The 20,353-nt window shown below is 44.4% G+C and overlaps 1 protein-coding gene across 1 annotated transcript in view; it reads left to right on the top strand.

Moving 5' to 3' along the window:
- RBM44 (RNA binding motif protein 44) overlaps positions 1-20,353 on the top strand; it is a 45,676-nt gene that overhangs the window by 6,033 nt on the left and 19,290 nt on the right. Inside the window, exons 4-15 of the mRNA XM_064453250.1 lie at positions 98-272; positions 356-381; positions 1,219-1,291; positions 1,599-1,701; positions 2,043-2,174; positions 2,881-2,954; positions 3,055-3,128; positions 3,437-3,834; positions 4,626-4,770; positions 4,892-5,036; positions 7,085-7,156; positions 9,097-9,427. Of these exons, the coding sequence (XP_064309320.1) occupies positions 98-272; positions 356-381; positions 1,219-1,291; positions 1,599-1,701; positions 2,043-2,174; positions 2,881-2,954; positions 3,055-3,128; positions 3,437-3,834; positions 4,626-4,770; positions 4,892-5,036; positions 7,085-7,156; positions 9,097-9,427 (1,748 nt within the window). The remainder of the gene's footprint in view (positions 1-97; positions 273-355; positions 382-1,218; positions 1,292-1,598; positions 1,702-2,042; positions 2,175-2,880; positions 2,955-3,054; positions 3,129-3,436; positions 3,835-4,625; positions 4,771-4,891; positions 5,037-7,084; positions 7,157-9,096; positions 9,428-20,353) is intronic.

Here is a 20,353-nt window from a genome sequence, read left to right as displayed (position 1 = left end):
AATCCTTAAACACTGTAAAATGTTCGGGCAGTTCTGGAAGCAGTACAATAAATGAAATGTCTAAGTTGATCTTACTTTCTTACACATATTTTAACAGATATAATGGAAATACTGAATTAGGATCATCTCTCATGTTGGTTTTGGAAGAGCTAAAAAAGAATTACAACAGTATGAGGATGAAAATAAAAATGGGCATACCTTTAAATGCACTTCCACCACTATCAGTTGAGATAAAGTTGTTCCCAGTCTCTTCTTCTTATGTCCCATGCAAGGTAATTTCTTAATTGCTTTTTGTTATTAATATAAATTGTTTTCTTTGGAAAATCAAGACAAATCTTTTTTTTTTGTTTCACAGTTGTTCAGAGAGGACCTTTGCTATGAGTAAGTAGTCCTCATTTGTGGTATTTATTAAAGTTCAAAATTATTTCAGGATGTATCTTGTTGTTCCAGACTGCTTAGCTGAAAGACGAGCATAGCGTTTGGGGTACAGTCATTTTATTTTAAGGGAATTTTTGGTCTGTAGTGTTCTAATACACAAACTGTGGAGTTATATTTTTACTATTTTTATAGCAAAAGTTTTCAATTTACAGGTAATGTTCCTGGTTCCCTACTTTCATTATTAAAACCTTTGTCTCTAATCTTAATGCTGTCTGTCTTAAAGAAAAAACCCCAACCAAATAAACAAAAAAACCCGCCAAAAATGTTCTGCTAAGATACTTAATAATTGAATGATAATGACAGAAAAATAACTTCATATTTCAGGCAGAGGTATAGTACTGCATATTCAAGAATCATGTCCAGTTACTTTATATAAGTGGAGATTAAAACAAATTTGCCAATAGGTTTTTACTGCATCAGGTAAACAACTAGAGATCTTTTTCAAATTTCTTATTAAGCATTAGTAAAATCACACAGAGATTTCAACTTGTGAAGATATACATCAAAAGATCACACAGAAAGCCATCTAGGTATAAAGGAAAAATAGCAAAACATAAACCTAGAACATAGGTTTATGTTTCAGGTTGCAACCAGTGCTTTTATAAAATATAGGTATCAAAAAGCTTTGGTTCTCATCTTAAGCTAAGATTTATTAAGCACATTGTACATAATTTTTTGCTTTTGGGAATATTTAAATTAGTATTTCAGAGTACTTGGTATCATTGTAGAATTTAAAATTGTTGTGCCATATTTTGTATTAAATTCTTGGATCTGTTTTAGTTCTGTTTCAGGCTCAAGAAAAGCTGACTTTGAAGCACCAAAGCTGCAAGCAAGGAAGATTTCTGTCAACATGGTAGGGACTTCTTCATTACTGAGTTTCGTAGACATTAATGTTGTGAAGCATAGTCTCCTTTTAGGTATATGCAAATACAGTCACAGTCTTCAGGGCTGAAGCTGGGATTCTCTGCCAGTGATCGCAAATGCAGCTGATGTGACCAGAATTTTGATTGTCCTTTCAAAATAAAATAACTTGGGGGTTCTTGGAGATGATCAGTAGGTTAACTTTTAAAAATTTACCTGTTTAATCAATTAATATGCTGAAGCTCAGAAAAATAATGTATAATCAGGTGCAAGTACTATGAACTGAAACGTGTTTGTAGGACAGCCCACAGACTGTATGTTTAATCGATGGTGGTCAGCCAAGTGACTCAACTTCCTCCAAAACTTTTGAAGAACAACTTAAAGATCAGGATGTGGAACGTGGTAAGCGATCTGCTTCTAGTACAAATACTACATTATTTGTTAGTTAAGTTGCTGGGGAAAAAAGACGCCAAACCCTGCATAAAACATTTATGGACACTCAACTGTCTGTGATGGATGGAATGCTTAATGTTATATCAGCTCTATATTATACTTTACATCTCGGAAAAAAATTTTACTACTTAAATCAGAAGTGAAGAGCAGTATGTGTCACCTCTTCGTAATCCAGTACCAAGTCATGTAGGTAGCTGGAATCCTCTTAAGCACACAGAAATTTTATATTCGTTTGTATGACATACCACAGTCTGAATTTTAACACACTGAAATTTATTTCAACCATCAAGGCTTCATGAAAAATGAAGAAGGGAATGAATATTGGTTTGATGCTAAAGAGGACTTGACAGTAATAGATCTTTCAGTAATATCTGAAGAAACAAAAAAGCAACAAGAAAAACGTGATACAGTTGATTTAAGAGGTGAGGTCGGGTGTTTTAAGCTGCCATACCTAATAATGGTGTTTATTATTCGATTATTCTGTTCCTTCTACAAGCAGAACTAAACTTGGAAAAAATGCTAGCTGGGTTTTCAGACTTATTTTTCCACTGTCTTGGCAGTGAATGCTTGTACAGATACTCAGCTTTCTTCATCCACATTTTCCCTTGAAAACTTTACCTACAGTGGTTAAACTCAAGTTAGTAAACGTCCAGCCAGTCATGTAGCTGGAAATCGTTCTTTTTTTCCTCTTCCTCTTCTTTCTGCTTCCTTAAGACTACTTAAGAGAGTTAACTGGGAATGGTCTATGTTTGGAGATTTGGGTCCCAGTGGTGGGCACAGGTTAAAGTCCCAGTGTGATGAAAGCAGAGAGCTTACACACTGCATGGTGGGGGGACACAGTACACTACCCGTGCTTTAGCACTGGTACCTGTTAGATCAGACCAGTGTTTTCTCTGGTTGTATCTCTTTTGCCTCTTCAATCTGCAGGAAGTGCTCAGGAAAAAAGAGATGTCACAAACTGAACTGTTCCGCTTCTCGTGACACTCTCATTTTCTCTTAGAAGATACTCTTCATTCTTTTAGGCTTTTTAAAGGTTATGTATGCTTTCCAAAATCTACAGAGAAGATGGTAGCTTGAACTAAAACAAGAATAGTTAGTAACACTTTGCTTTCTTACATTGATTATTAGGAGCGAAGATAACGGAGAGTGGAAATGAGTGTTCTTTTATTCATGTCGGTGGCCTGAGTTCCTTGGTGTCAGAGGTATGCCTGTTCTTACTGACATAGTAGTAGTAATGTCTTGCCTCTTTTCTGAATTCTTTCATACTGTACATCTGCAACCAAATACACTTCTGTTTTGTAGGGTGATTTAAGATCACTTTTCCAGAAGTATCAGATTTCTGACACTCTTATATTTGTGGATTCTAGTAACTACAGGTATACTCATACAAGTTTTACTTGTTTCAGAATTTTTTTTTATATAAACAAATCATGGGAGAGAGGAGGGGGTTGTTCATTAATTTGTTTCAGTAATTAATGTAGGTACAAATAGGTTGACAAAACCTTGTCATTCCAGACAGCTTCTCACCTTATGAGAAGTCTAAAGTCTTCTGTTGAGGTTAATAGAGATAGTTAATATTGAAAAGATGAGAACCATCATGTGTTCTTACTGATAGTAATTTAATATGTGTTTTCCTTAGTTCCCTTTTTTTTTCCTTCTTTTTTTTTCTAATTTTATACCTTAGATATGCATTTCTTTCCTTAAAAGACACTGATAAAGCAAAATTAGCTGTAGAGGAAATGAACCAGAAAAAAATTAAAGGAAAACCAGTGAGTGTTGAACTTGTAAATACTTCATCAGAGAATAAATATTTAGTTTCCCAAGTATTTCCAAATAAGCTTTGGCATGAAATCCAACCTGTTGATAACAGTCAAAGAAATGACCAAAATGAAACACTCACTTCAGCCTCCAATTCTGTGAAAGCACCTGATGCCACCTCTGCTTCTGAGAAGATGCAGCTCCTTCCCATAACGTCTTCAAAAATTTCTTGCTCTACACAAGTACCCTCAGAAACAAAGTGCCCTGGTCTGAAATCAACTACTGAAGATTCAGTACATTATTTGCTTGGAGTTAATCAAAAGATAAATAATTATTACTAAGGCTCCTTTATGTGGCAGATTAAGAGCCTTAAAACTTCTTGTCCCATAATATGTTACATTTCATATACAGAGAAAGATATTAGGATAGGAAAACATGCTATGTGTCAGTAATAAATTTCTGGCATTCTGCAGAAGAGTGAGAGCACCATTCATTTGTCCCTGCATCAAATTGTGATACTCTTGTCTTTTTTTATTCTTAATCCTAAACCAGTTGGGAACCTAGCCATATGCACTAGATTTCTCATCTTGCTTTTCTCTGTTTGAGTTTCCTCTTGTAACACTTTGTTTTTTATGTGAATGTCTTGTGATTTTATATGGGAAAGATTTTGGGATACTGGAGGTGAAACTCTTGGGTTTTTTAATATAAATATATGAAACATCTATGTATAAATATAGTATTTTGGATTTGCTCAGTTTGGTCCCTGGAGAATAAGGCAAAGTTAGTAATTGCTGGTGTTGCTCTCAAACTACATAGATATGTTACCTTTGGGGTTTTAACTTTAAACATGCTGGTCCTCTGGGAAGTATAAATCAGATCTAATTTGAAGTAGCAGGAATGTCAGTTGCATGTAAATGCATGCAGTAGTTTTATTTCTAATTTACAGATTGGATAATATGACTGGTTGTATTAGAATAACTTATTGATCTGAATCTGTAGCTGTCATTTTTTTTCTTTTTCCACACCAGGAATATTTATTAGTAGTAAAAGTACGTTGTATTACTTGTACAATACTTAACCCATTCACTTTTTGCTTACTTTGATGCAATTCTAGGGTACTGGAGAAAATTTCCTGCAGAAAGCATCTGCTCCTTTCTCCACTAATTCGTATGATGCCTTTATTTCTCCTAACACGTTGAACTTGAGCAGCTTTACCAAATTAATGAAGAAACTTCAAGAAATTCATCCAGAGGCTAGCAGGTAAGAACATTTGGATTTCAATTCTGACTTGACTTGTAATGGATCTGATATCCGTGGTAACAAGGTGCTAAACGTAGTGCACAAAATGTGATGTAAACTGTTCTTTCTTTTATTCATATAGAGACAAAATTGTGGATGCTCTGTTGGAGGTGAGGAAGAACAACAAAGGTATCCTGAGCGGCTTGTCCATCAGTTCTATTGTGGAAAGGACCTCTGTCATTCTAAGGAGATCGACGCCCAGCTGTGAGTGGGAAAAGCGATCTAAATAAGTGAGTATTCTAGCCTACAGAAATATATTGAAATAAAACCACTTGAATTTGTCTAGCTGTATAGCCTGACAAGATTAGTAAGTAACTTAGTATAAAGCTCTGTAAGAAGTACCTGAACGGATCCACTGAAACCGTGGTTTCTAAGGATTGTTAGGTGTTTTGCAGAACATCTGTAAACAGATGGGCTTGCTAGTTCCTTGCCTTCTATACAACTTGGTATACTGGGGGGTTTATTATGCAAATTGTTTTATTGATTAACTTAGTGGAGAAGGTCGTCATACATATTCTGTACAAAGGTGACACCTAATGGCCAGTCCTTGTGTAGAATTGCATAAAGAAATCCCAGCACAGGCTCAATTTTGGTTTTAAAAATTGATGTTTTCTATCTGACATATGAGATTCAGTTCTGGACTAGAAATCTAACAGAGTAAGATTGTATGTGTTCAGTTTTTTCATGTTAAAGGACATCTTGCATGTTGACACAGCACTGGATGCTTCAGGAAGCTGCAGGAAGTTGAACATGCTAAAACCACGTCCCAGAATTCCAGGAATGTGTATCTATATTCTCCTGCAGGAGACATCCTTTAGCTGGCGCTTATTTCAATCCCCTAAGCTTGGTATTCTGCTTACTTTAGGGCTGCTAGCAGTGCCACTACAGGTTTCCCGCACTGTCCCATATGTCCTTAGCAATGCTCCAACTTCAATGTTGTCCACAAATACAATCTGTACAATATTTATTCTTCTGTAGTGTTTCTTCCTGAAACTGCACCAAATTCTTAATGGTCTGATTTTGGGCACAAAAGCTCCTGTTTCAAGGATGTCGAGGAGTCAGTTTGGTTTTAATCAATACCACCTCTTCCAAGATGAGTAGCATTTATGCCGATAGTTTTACACATCCAAGTATCTTTCCCACCCATTGAATGTTGCTTATCAGACTAAATTCTTCTAGTCAGATGCCTATACACGTTACTGTAGTGCACAAGTAAACCATAACACAGCCTTAACTTGAACAGAGCTGCTCTGCATTACGTACTAGAACTGTAAAAGGAGTAGAGTGATTCTGCCCAGTAAGCGAAGCAGAAGCCTGGGCTAGAAAAGCTTCCATAGATGCATTAAATATACAAATAGAGGCTTATAGGTTATTCCTCTCAGTCCTTATTCTGGGAAGTAATACCAGTGACCAGAGAAGTCCTTCAGAGGGACTGACTGTAGATTGTGTTAAATGTACAGAGACATAGGGTGGGATTTTACATATGGCATAAGATTATACATTATGTATAAGTTACGTTAGTAAGATTATACCTTATTTAATAAGTTAGATTTTGGATTGGGAAGTCCTTTTATTCTCATGACCAAGCAGCTGTCCTGTTTACCTGAACAGCATGCTTAACCTTCTTCTGTTTTCTAAATAGCAGTTACAGGAATCGTGATGCTATGGAAGAGTTATTCAGTGCAGCATTAAAAATGGCTGTTTCCTTAAATTTTATCAGTACCAAATGTCCACGCTTGGAAGCTTTCTGTGAAATTAATAATCTGTATAGTAAAAATAGACCAGTGAAGAAGGGTCTTACCAAAGTATAACTAAAACAGTGCTTTGAGAAACACAGAGAAATGCATAGAGGCTGAGTACTCCTAAATGATGATTTGATAACTTCATTTTGAATTAATTGAATTAATTAAAAAATTACTACCAGGTATGGTTCATTGCACAAAGATTATCTATTTTATTACTGTAGTTATATCTTTCATGTGGTTCTTGAAGCTAGGAAACCTCACTCTTCTGTGTACTTTTGTGGTACATAGCAAAATTACTAGTTTCTAGTGGTTTTCTGAGTTACTAAAACTGCTGATGTTCCGTTTATTTCAGTTCGAGTGGGTACATGCAAAATTTACTTGCTGCTTTTTTGTGTGTTTTGTTTTTCCTTTTTAAGTAGATGGCTTTCTGATTATGAAGAATCAATCATCTCCCTTTGGAAGATTTTTGCCAATTCTGTACTCCAGCTTGTTCCAGGATTGTACTGTATTTCTTGTTCGACTTATTTCAGCAGCTCTTCATGAAAATTCAGGTAGCATCACTGTATGATACAGAGTCTTATCCAAGAGAACATAATCTGAAGGTCAGTTTGAGGTGGTTTTCTGTTTACGCAGATGTTAAATGATTCTTCTGAGTTTTGTTGTTCCCCATAGTTGGTTCAAGCATTTCAGCAGGTTTCTCTAAGGTAGGAAGATCCCACTCCAGTGGAGCAAGACTTCTCTAATACCGGCCGTGTTTTTCTTGGCTGAAGTACACCACCCCCAGTTCTTGTGTGCCGCTTAGTTTTAGACGTGGCAGTAGCTGCTAGGATGTTAATAAATAGCCAACGTGTTTGTGCTTTCCAGATAACCTGATTCTGAATAGTCTGTAGAAATTTCCTGTATTCTCCAAATATCGGGGAGGCAGCGAGGGCTTCATTTTAGAAAACCAGGCTTCGGAGCTTGCAGTGCTGGTGGACGCGTTTACATAATCCCGTGCTGCTGCAGCAGCAGCGTTTGCTGGCGAGCAGAGTCATTGTGCGTCCCTTTTTGACTCAGAAGCCTGTTGCAGCTGTGGAGCGGTGATATGGCCAAATGTTTCCTTCAGCATGAAGCCTGGATTTCCCCCCCCACCCCAGAACATGGCATTTTGTTGTCTCATATTCCACTTCTGTTGCTGCAAGCAGAGGATGGGCTTCTAAATCCTCTTTTTGTGTCCCATGGCCTGGTGTAGTGGGAAGCACACGCTCCCAGAGACTTTTTGCTTGAATTGATACACAGGGAGAAGGTGGAAAGCTGGGAGTATCCAGTCTTTCACGTTTGCGTTTGTCGTTACCGTAGAGAAGAGGTCTACATTTTAAATCCTCTTCAGCTAAACAAAAGAAAGGCAGCTTAGGTGTACGTTTTCTGGTCAGGGGGTGAGGAGAATTACCCTTGATTGACACAGACAGGCTTACACTGTGATATCTCGCGACAAGACCGTACACTGCTATTGTCCATTTCTGTCTCTTTGTTGTACTTTGTTTTAGATCCTGGCTGTGTTTGCTGCTGAAAATAGCAGCTTTACCTACCTGTGAATAAAGGTTAAAATTCCTTCTTCAAAAAGTTGTGCTGGTGTTCTGCTGTTTTGAGATCTCGTCTGTTGCCTCTCCTCTTAGCAGAACCACTGTAGGTAACGCTTTTGGAGCCCCAGCCTCATCTTTGGCAGCCAGTACTGTAAGCTTGGTCCTGAAGCTGTAGGTGAGGCCTCAACTTTTGTTTCTTCCCTGTTCATATCAAGATGAAAGCAGGCGTAGGCTTTGCTCTACCACATTATTAACAGCAAATGTCACCCTTTGTGTTCCCCAGACTTGTTTCTGTAATTGGGTGGATGTTATTAATAGTTCAGGATAGAAGTGGCTTTCTGGCACGCAAGCTGTTTTGGTTTTGATGGGAAAGCAGAAATGGGAATGATATGAAACACCAAAGTTAGCACACTTGTTCATTCAGGTTTTCTTGTTTCTTGTTCCTCTCCCTGTGAAAGGAAGAGCCGACTTAAAAGGTGAGAGCGCTAATTTGTGGGGCAATGACCTCCCTGCGGCTGGAGCCCTCACTCACTGGGATGAAACGCTCCTGACGGCATATCCTAATCCTGAATGTGCTCCTGAAGAGCCCAAGCAGCCACTCATGTTCAGGCATGAATTCAATTATCAGCTGCAGGTGGAGCTGTGCTAGCTCAGTAGTGATTTTCTGTTCAGTTTAAAAAAAAAACCAAACAAACGAAAACTCAAAAACAAAAAACCACACAGAACATTTGTTTTGCTCCTACAATTTCATTATATTATCTATGTTCATATTCAACACTGTAAAAAGAAAGGAAAGGTATGGTTTTTAGGCTTAGGCTAGAGAGAAGTGCCTTTGGTGAAAATGGAAGGAGGGCTGAGGAAAACGTGTGAGGGAAAAAAGGATTTCTGGGTGCTTTCCTTCGGAACTGTCCATGTCCCCTTCCCGTGTCTCTGGGCATCCACCTGCCCTTTCCACCGGGAGGAGAGGGAGATAACGCTGCCTTAACCGGGCGCGGCAGCCTCGCCTAAAGCCTGCTGAAGTCACTCGAAAGCCTGCCTGCCTCCGGTCCTGCCTTCTACTGCAAAGCAAACCGGCTGCGGAGCAGCAATCCCCCGCGGCGGAGCGGGCTACCGGGGCCGGGCAGGCGGGGCGGCCGGAGCCCCCCCCGCCCCAGTCGTCCCTGTCCTGGGGAGCGGAGCCCCACGGCCGCGGGGGGAGGATCCCGCTCCTTCCCGTGGGCCGCCCGCAGCCCCGCCGCGCCCGGGGAGGCAGCGCCCCGCAGCCGGCGGAGATGGCTCTGCTCCCGCGGCGGTTCCTCTGCTTCGTCCTGGGTAAGTGACCGTCCCCGGGACTCCGGGAGCAAACTTCCCCGGGGCCGCTGCAGCGGCTGGGTGCTGGCACCGGGCAGGGCTTGGGAAACCCGCTGGGACCCCAGCAGCATTCCTGCGGCGGCGGTGGCTGCGGGGAGTTCTCTGGCTTCCCGAGCCGGGCCGGGAGGTGTGTTCTGCCTTCCGCCCTGAGAGCGGGTCTGCAGCACCGGCCGCCGCCTCCTCCTCCTCCCGGACTTCACCAGCGCCCACTTAGTTTGTTCCTGAAATTTGCAAAGTCTCCAGCTTGGGCTTTGCTGGCAACACAGAAAGCAGGTGGAAAAGGTGGAAATTAAAAGGAGAAATCATTCCCAAGCACTGGGAAAAAATACCTCACCTAACTTGGCCTCTAAATACATGAGGTGACAACGCTATCGGCCACAGCCTGTTTTGTGTGGGATTTGCTGTTTGGTAGGTGAGATTTACTGTGGCATGTTCACGCTGGTAGACATCCTCTGTCATTTCTTTCAAAAGTAGAAATGAAATTACTAAGAGACTGCTTTAGGAGCTTCTGTTTTCCTGGTTCTGAGCCGCAGGGATAGAACAGAGGCAGAAGTGCTCATTCAAGCAAGCATTGCAAAGCTGAGGTCAGATGATCTGGGTTTAGCAGATGATCAACTTAAAATTGGGTTGGAAATTCTTGTGTTAGCTAATTATTTTCACAGGGCGCAGCGTGCCCTGGTTTCTTTGATGTCCCTAGCGTTTCAGATGCAACAGGTAGAGACTTGTGCTGTGCTGTAACCTGTGTATCCGCAGCTGAAAGCTCAGAAAGATCACCCATTGGTACTTGGTATAAGAAGTGTGTTTATTTAAGATTACTTAAAAGGAAAACCACATACCCTCATCCTAATGCTGATCTTCCATTAAATCAAAGTGCTCTTTGAGGAAGGGTGGATTTCTCTTTCCTCCCCTTCCTTCTCATGCAGGTTTTCTCCTCTAAACCCTGGTGAATAATGCATTGGGCTGTGCTGCATGTAATGGTCTTATCTGTACCATGTAATTAACTATTTACTACTCTTGAGCTGGCAGTTATTCACAGGGAGGAGAAGGCCGTGCCCTTAGATGAAGCACATTCTCCATGCTCGGTTGCAGGGAAAGGCTCCGGGTCCCTCGCTGAGGAGGGAGCAGTCCCACGCAGAAGCCGGTGGCTGATATTGCTGCCAGGGAGCACTGATTCGTGCTTAGTTAGAATTTCTCTCTGCCCTGTTTTCCCAGTTCCTTTCCCCTTTTCCTGCTGCTTCCTTTTCATGGTGTGGGCACTGTAACTTCTGAAACTGAAGAGGGCAGGAGCTGGTGGTGCTCTAAGCTGCTCTTTTCCATCTCCAGTAGACTCAGTTGCAGCAGGACATCTGCCTCTGTGCAAGCCACTTAACCGTGATAGATGACAGCTAATCATGGTGTCGAGTGGTGGATGCATTTGTCTTTCACTGCATCCTCCTTCTGTGATTTTTTTTTTTTGAGCATGTTCTACACTATTAAAAAAAAACACCAAACAAAACAAAAACAAAGAAACCCTGTTTGTGTCTTTCTGCTTTACAGCCCTGCAGACAGACAGGTCTGTACTATAATTGCAGGTGACAACTGAGAGAGACCAGAAGTCACAGTGGAGTTGTGAATTTTGAGGTTGCTGATGCGTCTGAGGAAGCAGGTGTTTTAAAATGAAAAGAAATACTAAAAAAAAAAAAGGGAAAGATAAAAGGGGGTAAAAGCTCAGCTAATAGATGCACTAACATGAGCACTGAGGTAGCAGACAAACCTGGAGCACCTCTGCTCAACACCAGCTCTTAACGCTCACATGGGGAACATCATCTCTGTTCCTGTAAATCGTGCCACGCGCAGTTGCAGTCTCGTTGGACAGGCAGCAGGTATGGAGGATGAGTTTTATGGCTGTGCATTGGCATTTTTACTGCCGACTCATGAGCCCTGCCGCTGCCTTGGGACTTGCTTTTGGACAGTACCTTCCCTGGCAAATTGTTGAGAGCATTGCGTGGTGGCTTATGCTCTCGTCCCCAGAGCTATACCTCTGGAGATGCGTCTGCCTCTGTAGGCAGCTCACCCTGAGCTCGGGGGCCTTCACCGTGCCTGGTCCTGCCCCAGCTCCTTCCAGCCATGTTTAGCTGTGGTCTGCTGCTGCACCCCATAGCAGGATGCAGAAGTGGTCTTGGGAGGCCGTCTCTCTCTTCTGAAAGAAATGCATACTGTTTGAGATGCCCAGGTGGTGTCCAGAATAAATCAGGGGGAGCAAGGTTAAAACTGGTAGTTGTACATCTTCGTGTGCCTTTGTTGAGTTGGTCATTTCTGCTTCAAGTCAGAGCGTGGGAACTTCTGCTGCTGGTTGGGAGGGTCCTCCCTGCCTTTTACTGCAGCCTCTGCGGGACTTCCTGGTGGTGGGGACTTCTTAGGCCCCTGGCCTGAAGCTGTGAGAGCCGTGCTGCCTGACTGGAGACCTTTGCCCTGGCAGCTCAGAGCAGTTGACTCCCAAATTTGCATGCAGTCCAGGCCACAAGAGGATGACGCTTACCCTTTCCCTGTCACCGTAAACCCCAAGTTGTACTGAAGCTGGGGTTCAGATCCTGGCAGGATCAGCTGAGCTTTCTTCCTATGCAAGAAAAGCCTTTATCTTAAAGCTCAAGCTTTCTCTTAAAGCTCGAGCTTCAATTAACTCTGAAATTGGCTGCAGAGTCCTTAAAAAGCAGTGATGGTCAGGGTGTCAACTGCCTAAATATAACCCCAGTCTTATTCAGGAGGCCTGAGATCCAGGTAACCACTTCCATTAGAGGTAAAATTAGGCTTTTTCTGGTTTTTGGCTGTAGTTCCCTGCAGAGGTTGCTCAGAGAGGAGGGAATGAGCCATGCTCTTGCTCATCATTACTGGGAGAGGTGATGATTAGCACCATGCTCTGCTCTGCAGCCTTATTTCGGCATTTAAAGAGTTACCCAAGGACTGGGTTTCACAAGGCGACATGTTATTGCTGGTGATGATGGAGGAAGTGGGATTGTGGCTCAGGAGCCAGGTCAAGGTCATGCAGCTAAGAGTTAACAAGAAACCCCCATTATTTCTGCTGAAACCCACACAGGTTTGCAGAGAGATGGGCCCACATCAATGGCACTTCTGCTGCACAGCTCGCTGGAGGTGGTGCAGGGATGTGCCAGTAGCATCCCTCCCATGCCCCTGCGTGCGAACCCAGGGATGCTGGCTGGTGCGAGAAGGGCTGGGTGATGCTCAGCACTGTTGCTTGTGGAGCTGCAGTGCCTCTCTCAGTTGTGCTAGCAGGTGGCTGGAGATCCCTCGGGGACAGACGTTCCCCACACCAGTGTTCGCTGTCGCTTCCTGTGCCCGTTTCTGCTGGCACACAGTGCTGTGCTATGCTGCTTTGATTTCTTTTGGGTTTAGATAGCTGTATTATTGAAAGAGATAAGAGGGAATGGCAAACAAGGCCAGTAAAATATTAATATCGTACTGGCTCCCTGCATCTTCTGTATGTGCTGTACAGCATTATGTTTGTATATTCTACAGAAAATAATGCTTTCTTAAAAAACAAAACAGTTACTGGCACCGTTTGTGATGTCTCCCGGAAAACACGAAATTACGAGTGCCTTTGTATCCTCTGTTGGGCTGCTGGGACCCCTGGAGTCAGGAGAAGAGGTAGCAACTTAAAACCTTTGGAGTTCTTCAGCATGGTTTAAATTGTCTTAACTCCATGTATAAACACTGTGACTTTGATCCTTCAGCTTTGGTCCAAGATGCCTCTGGGAAAAGAGGCAGCAGTGAGAGGAGGTGCTCTGGGATTTCTGTGCATACCTGGGTACGTGTATATTCCCTCTGCGCTGTAACCATCCTAAAACCATTTCACCTTAATACCATTGATCAGTGCTTTGCAGGCTGCATTCCAAAATAAAAGTAATAAGAAAAGATTAACACTGAAAGTAACAAGAAAGAGAAACCTCTGCCTGGTAGCAGGAGTAGCTTTGCAAGACAGGCAGCTGCACTGCTATGGCAAAATTTTGCCCTGTGTTAGGATTATTTGTGTCTTCCTTCACCCCCAAACATGCTCAGTAATGCCTGTGTGTTATCTGAGCTCAAGCATCTCCTTCAGAAAAATACTTAGTCTTGCTTTAAAGACTAATTGAAGGCTACCGCGTCTCTGGGAAAATCCTCCTAAATATTTAGAGCATGTCATGTTATAAATCCTTGATAGTAAAGTAATACGTTCTTCCTCCCTTTTCCGATCATCTCTGAGATGGAGAGGACTCATGGCTTCCTGTACATTAAAATAAAAGCATGTGAGTAATGCAAAAGAAATTATTTCCACCATGTAATTTCAGGTGCTGCTCCCGTATGTGCCAGCTGTACTCCTATAGAAACCAGTGGCATATGGCTTTGGTCGCCTGGATACAGGCTGCGTCCTCCAGTCAGGAAGCCACTTGGCTTTGAGAAATTTAATGGCATTCATTAACTCTGAAATGCTGTTGAATTAAACAGCCATTAAGCACCGACACTGTAATCCCATATTTGTAATGACCCTGGAGGTTGTGGGTAATGAAAATATAAATGCCGTGACCTGGGATGAAATTAAAGACCTCATAATTGCTAAAAATGGGGCTGGCATCCTTTGTGTTTTCAAAGGGTTAGAAATCAGTATCGGGCCATTACAGAGTGGAGGGAGGTCTTGGAAACCTGTGGGTGGAAATCTGGAGTTACCGCTCTGTGCTAGCAAGTTCCTTCTGCCTCCCTAACCAGCTGCAGAGTCCAGCTCTGTCGGTATTAGCAGGCACATTCGGTGGTGGTTCTGGCCCCAAAGCAGTGGTTGTGGTCGCAGCCCTTGCTGGCACAGACTGCGCACCGAGCGAGGACTGAAAACACTACAGGGCAGCGCAGGGTTCGGGGGAGAGGAGCATTAGAAACTTTACATGGGGGATATGCAGCGTGTTTCCTCTTGGTCCAATAGCTGAATACCTTTCTCTTTTCTAAAAGAAAATCATGGCTAGGGTTTGCTGGGCACGTTCTCGCTGTGGATAGGTGAGTACCAGGGAATCCTGAGCCAGGGATGCCTGTCTCTGCCATGGTGCTGCTGTGGATGCTGCCTGCAAGCTCAGCACTTTTCACCAGCAAATCCAGTAATGAACCTGCTTAATGGTTTCAGTCCCTTGCCTCTGTACTTCTACAGCTTGAGCTTTTGAGGATTTAAAACCACAGCCTGTCACTTCAGGAAAGCATCCCAGCGGGGCTCTGTGCTGGGAAACAGGCAGCAGCCTGGGTGAAAGCCTCTGGCAGCTCTGGATTTAACTGAGGGTGGGATGTGATCCGTCTGGGCTTCCCTGAATCCTTCAGGTAACGTTTGTTGGGAAAAAGGCAGTGCTCTGTGTGGGTGAGTTGCAGAGAAGTGCCATCTCTGTGTGTTTCAGCTGGAAAGAAAGAAAACTGCATTGAGAAACCTCTGTTAAAAAGGAAAATAAAACATTCCTGGCCTGCTCACGTGGCTCAGCAACAGATTTTAGTCTGGAAGCTGTATAATGAAAGTATTTAGTCAAGCTGCTGTTCTTTGCAGCTTGTGATGAATGCACCACCAAGACAGTGCTGCTATTTATTTTGGTTTTCTCCCTAATGAATTTCTATATTTATTTATTTATTATGTGCTTCTTTATAGGCAGTCTGTTTGAGTGAATAACATTTGCCCAGGGACCAATTTTTTTATATCGAAGGTAGTTCAGTAAAATGGTTCATAGTCCCACATACCAGGATAATCCGCGTTTAACGCACACAAACCCGTTGAAACCTGAACCAACAGGATTGAAGCGTCTTGTCTCCAAACCAACACTGGGCACTTTTAACCTTGGTGTTAGTTTCCCTGTTCTTATTATAGCCTCAATCAACTGAAATAGCAGAAGGGAAAAATAGTCTGGGGGCAGGGGGAGAAGAGCACGTTTGCCTTTAGCACATTCTTGAGATCTTGAGCGTGATGGCCGCTTGTTTCTCTGTGGCTTTCTGCAACACAACCAGCCCAGCTTTGAGACCCAGCCAACATCTGGCCTCTTTTGGCATCCCATGCTTTGTTGATGTTTTAAAAATAACTCTACAGCACGGGTCTAACACCAGGTTAAGGTGCTGGGATAGCGATGCTGGAAACCACTGTCCTCTCCTGGTAGGTAGGAGAGAGGTGGCTGGTTCCCGGCGGTGGCATCCTTTCAGCCCCTGGAAGCTGCTGCCAACCGCACAGGCTGTTTGCAAAAGATGGGCGTGCGGAATTAAATGGGGGTCCCCTGGTCAGCTCATCTAGGTCGGCGAGCAGGTATTCGATGGTGGTAATGGTCAGACCCAATTTGAACCAGCAATGGGTGAAGCCAGTGAAGTCATGGCTGTACCATCCTGCATCTTCAGCACGCATCTAAGAGCTGCGTTTTTTTCCTCTATTAATTTAATCAAGGTGAATTATTTTTTAAAAGATTATCCTTCATTAAGGATATAATTATCTCTATAACTAACGGCTCATGGCAGATTTTCCCCTCTCCTGATTTGCAGTCAGCCAGCACTTGGTTTTCAGCATACCTGGGTTTTGATTCCCATTCTCCTTCCTCCCTTCTCAGCTGGTTTTGATTTTATTTTACTTACTTTTCATTTAGTATTTGTCGTTCTGCCCTACGCAGAATCAAGTCTAGGAACGTGTAAGTTAAGTCCTGTTCCTGGAAATGTGCTTGGCAGCTGCTAATGAATGATGAGGACATACCCTAACTTGTGCTGATATCTCTGGGAAACTGAGGTGATGAGGGAAACTGGACCAGAGTCCTGGCTCTTTGAACAGCCTATTTCAATGTATTTAGTAGTTAGTATTATTTAGCAGCAATACTCTATGGCAAAAAGTGAATCCCTTGTGACCCAGCTAAGCACAACTGTCCTGCACTGGGAGGTGTCTTGGAAAGTACCTGCATTTATTTTGCATTTTAATTTTAATCAGACATTCTGCATCTTACAAGAGCTGTTATGTGGAAACCTGTACCAGAACAATGTTAAATTAGCCTTTGTATGGGGAGGGGTCAGCTGTTGTATTGTAGGAGCAGGAAAGCTGCTTTTTAGGTGCTCCGTAGAGTATTGAGCTTGGAAGAGGAATAAGAGAGAGCAGCAGTATCTGTGCTAGCCGAGCAGCTCCTGAGCATGGCAGGGGTCCCGCTGGCAGGGCTGGGGAAACTGTTTTCTGTGGGCTGGTTGAGGCCATCACTCAATACTTTTGTGAGTCACTATACCTTGCTATAATTTAGTGCTTTGGAAGCCTTACACCATCCCAAAGCATTTCCATGTTTTTTAAATCCCTCACATCCTCAGAAAACTAATCACTTTGATATTTAGGAGAACTGGAGTAGTTGCCCTTTCTACGCAGAACCTAAATGCCTTTAATCTGATGTATTAACTCGATGTAGAAAAGGGGGGACTTCACCCAGTTGGACCCTGATCCTGGAATGGTTATTCCCCTTCATTTTGTTACACAAAGCAAAATAAACAGCTTTTTATTTTCAGCCAGCACTAACGAGATATTTTGCGTGCAGCTAAACACAATCATGAAGCCCAAAAGGGTGTCCGAGGTTTTGATTTTGGCATCCTGTTGTGCCTGCAAAGGGACGTAGTGATTTATCAATTGAGCTGATACTTTGATGATTTGCAGTCATTTAGCGTTTTTGCTGTGATGGGGGTGTTTGAGGTTTTGCTATCATTTTATAGTTTTCCCAAGCATTACAAAAGGGCACAAAATAAACTGCATAGAAATAACTGTCAGTGAATTATTTGTTGAAGTTGAGGTGGGAACCAGCTGCCTGAAAGCAATGCCTGTTTGGGGGCTTTTTTCTTTTTTTAAACTGTTTTTTTTAAAGCAAGTGCCTTATTAAGCTTATGAGGCAGGACACTTTCAACCAGTGGATTTGATGGTATTTTTGTAAATTGGTAGTTGGGGTTCCTGCTCAAGCCAGGGTGTGAGTAGTGGGGAGCCAGGGACAGGGTGGCACAGGTCACTCGTGGGCGGGGGGGACAGCAAGGCAGGACCTGTGCCGATGCTGGGCAAGAGGCAGGCAGCATTATCGGCAGAGGTAGGCAGGTGAAATCCCGTGTGAGCAGGCTGAAGGCCATAGTGATTTTCATTTCAGCCTCCCAGATTGGTTTCCTCCCCCCAGAGCTGCCACCCTGGGTGTGAGGGACCCCGTCTCCAGCTGCAGGACCCCCCCAGTGCTCAGGATGAAGCGCGGGCAGCTCCAAAAGGTGCTTCAGGCTGGTTGCCTCGTCCCGTGGGAAGCAGCTACCGTGGCAGGCAGGGCAGGTGCAGGTCTCTGGGGCGACGGGCAGGGAAATCTCTGTTATCGTGTGGTCCCTTTGGCAGGCAGCGAGAGCCGGGACACGGTGAGGTGTTTTACTGGGAAGAGAGATGAGGGCAAAGGACTCCTGACCCATGTACCAGCTGGCTTCTCAAAAAGCGGTCCTAATTAGGGACCTAGCTATGGAGCTGATTGCCGAGCATACTGCAGCCCCACTCCTTGTGGGGCCGCACAGCTGGGATGGGGCAGCGGGGTCCAGGTGCTGGCTCCAGCAAGCAGGGACCAGAGCTCCTCTGCTCACCTCTTGCTGCAGCTGGGGGAAAGCAATTGCAGTGCTTGGGTGCAATGTGCTTTTGTAAAAATGTGGTGCCTGGTATCACTTTAGAGTGAGCTGTAGTCAGTGCATTTACCAATCAATCATCAGGCTGCCAAAAAAATAGGTAGGGATGTAATCCTGGGCAGAAGTGGTAGCACTTTGGTGCTGGGTGGCCTCTTTGCAGGTGCAAGGAGGAGACCAGGAAACAAAGCGTGCCAGTATCAGGCTGCTGCAGTCGCTGGGCTGACGTTTGTGCCGAGAGCCACGTCCGGCTGCCTGTGTGCAGCTGAGCTGGAGCCGACGCTTATTCGTGATCTGCTTGTTTCCGTTTGACCTTCTCCTGTTACTGCCTTTTACCATAAGTAAGTCTTCGTGCCCAGTGAAGTTTATCCCCAGAAGTGTTTCTGAAGCATCATCTCAATGCCTCTGGCCTGGTTTTTCCAAGGTGCAGCCCTCATGCTGGCTCCTCTCCCATGCTTATCCAGGCCACGGCCCCCCAGAATTGGGGTTTCTGGGGACACTCTGGAAGCAGTGGTGGGACGGCACTGGCAGGACCACAGTGTGCTCTTCAGACCCACCACATGCTGTGCTTCTTTCCTGAAGATGTGGAAGCCTTTGGCCTCTGTGGAGGGCATCTGTCACCCAAGGTTTCCACACGGCCTGGTCCCTGACGGGGGACTGTCCCCAGCCTGGCCGAGCAGGTACTGACTTTCTTTCCCAATTCTGCATTCAGGTATCTGCTGTCTCCCAAGCCAGCAAGGTTTGACACTGACCCTCGCTATAGCTTATGCCCCTGGCACGGCACTTACACCATGGCACCTCCCACCACGGTGGTTTCATTTTGCTGAGATTTAATCAAATTAGCCCACAAGTATTTCTTCAGGGTTGGGGGAGGCGGTTTCGTGAGCAAGCCCAGATGGAGGGAGATGCAACACACAGACCTGGGGAGCCCAGGAGGAGGCCCACGGTGATACTCTGCCCTGTGGCAGCAGCGCCTGCAGCTCGCTCCCCAAAGCAGCACGAGCAAGGCCACAACCACAGGTGTGTTTTTCAGGGGAATATCTGTTTTCCTAAAATTGAGCTTTCCGAGCCCTGTCTCTTTTCATTTAACACTTCTTACCCTGCTGTGAAGCCTTGCCCGCACCACCTCCCCAAGTGACTTCCCTCCCATCCAAGTTTCCCGAGCCCTCAAGTCATTTGAAAGCTTTTCTGGCTTCACATCAGTGAAGCTGTCAGACAGGTAAAATATGGGCTGAGCGCTCCGTCTGTAGACCTCGCTGGGGAGCTCCGGCTGTGCTTTGGAACCATGTGCATGATGTGCTTAGAGACCGCTCCGTTCAAGTAGGAGCCGGGAGTTTCCTTCTGCTGCTCCATCTGCAGCCCACCAGGGTGGAGGGGAGGCAGGGATGGGGGGATGCTCCTTCTCCTCCGAAGCAAGTGGTGGCAACATGTCCAAGACATCCTTGGATCAGCCTTCCCACATGCTGGGAGACGGGCAGATGTTCTCCCCACCTCCCAGCATCTTCTCTGCCTCCAAAATCCTCACTGCGCAGGGAGTCAGTGGCATGTTGAAAAATCCCCGCTCCTTTTCAGCATGTGAAAACCCCCGAATCCCATTAATTCCTTCTTAATTTGCACCCTGAATGGCTATGTTGGGAAGGAAAATACTGCAGATTAAGGGCCAGTGTCACAACATGCCAAGTGAACAAACTTTAGCAGGGCCTGTTGCCATAGGACAAGGGGTAATGGTTGTAAACTAATAGAGGGTAGGTTTAACTAGGTATAAGGAAGAAAGTTTTTGCAAAGAGGGTGGTGGAACGCTGGAGCAGGTTGCCCAGAGAGGTGGTAGATGCCCCATCCCTGCGAGCATTCCAGGTCAGGTTGGATGGGCCTCTGGGCAGCCTGATCACGTTAAAGATGTCCCTGCTCACTGCGGGGGGGTTGGACTAGATGACCTTTAGGTGGCCAGTGAGTCCCTCCTTGTTCTGATGTCCTGAGCCTGACTCTGGCTGTGTGCCTATGGGTTGCCGATGCCGGGGACAGGTTCTTCCCGTGGGCTCGCCTGCCACCTGCCAAGCACCTGCACCCCTACAGCGACTGGGAAGTAGGAGCATCTCTGTGAGGACTTCAAAGACCTCCGTGTATTTTTGAAGTCCCTGAACTGGATGTGGGGAGCCTGGTGCTTTGCTGTGGCGAAAGCAGCAGCAGCTCATCCACTTGTATGTTAATAAATTAAGTTTTTGAGATGCTTGAAGTGCCACATATCATCCATTTTCCTTG

The sequence above is a fragment of the Phalacrocorax carbo genome, chromosome 5 (genome assembly GCF_963921805.1).
Source record: "Phalacrocorax carbo chromosome 5, bPhaCar2.1, whole genome shotgun sequence".
Lineage (NCBI taxonomy): Eukaryota > Metazoa > Chordata > Aves > Suliformes > Phalacrocoracidae > Phalacrocorax > Phalacrocorax carbo.
Note: the sequence above shows the minus strand (reverse complement) of the source record. Positions and strands in the feature narration are given on the sequence as shown.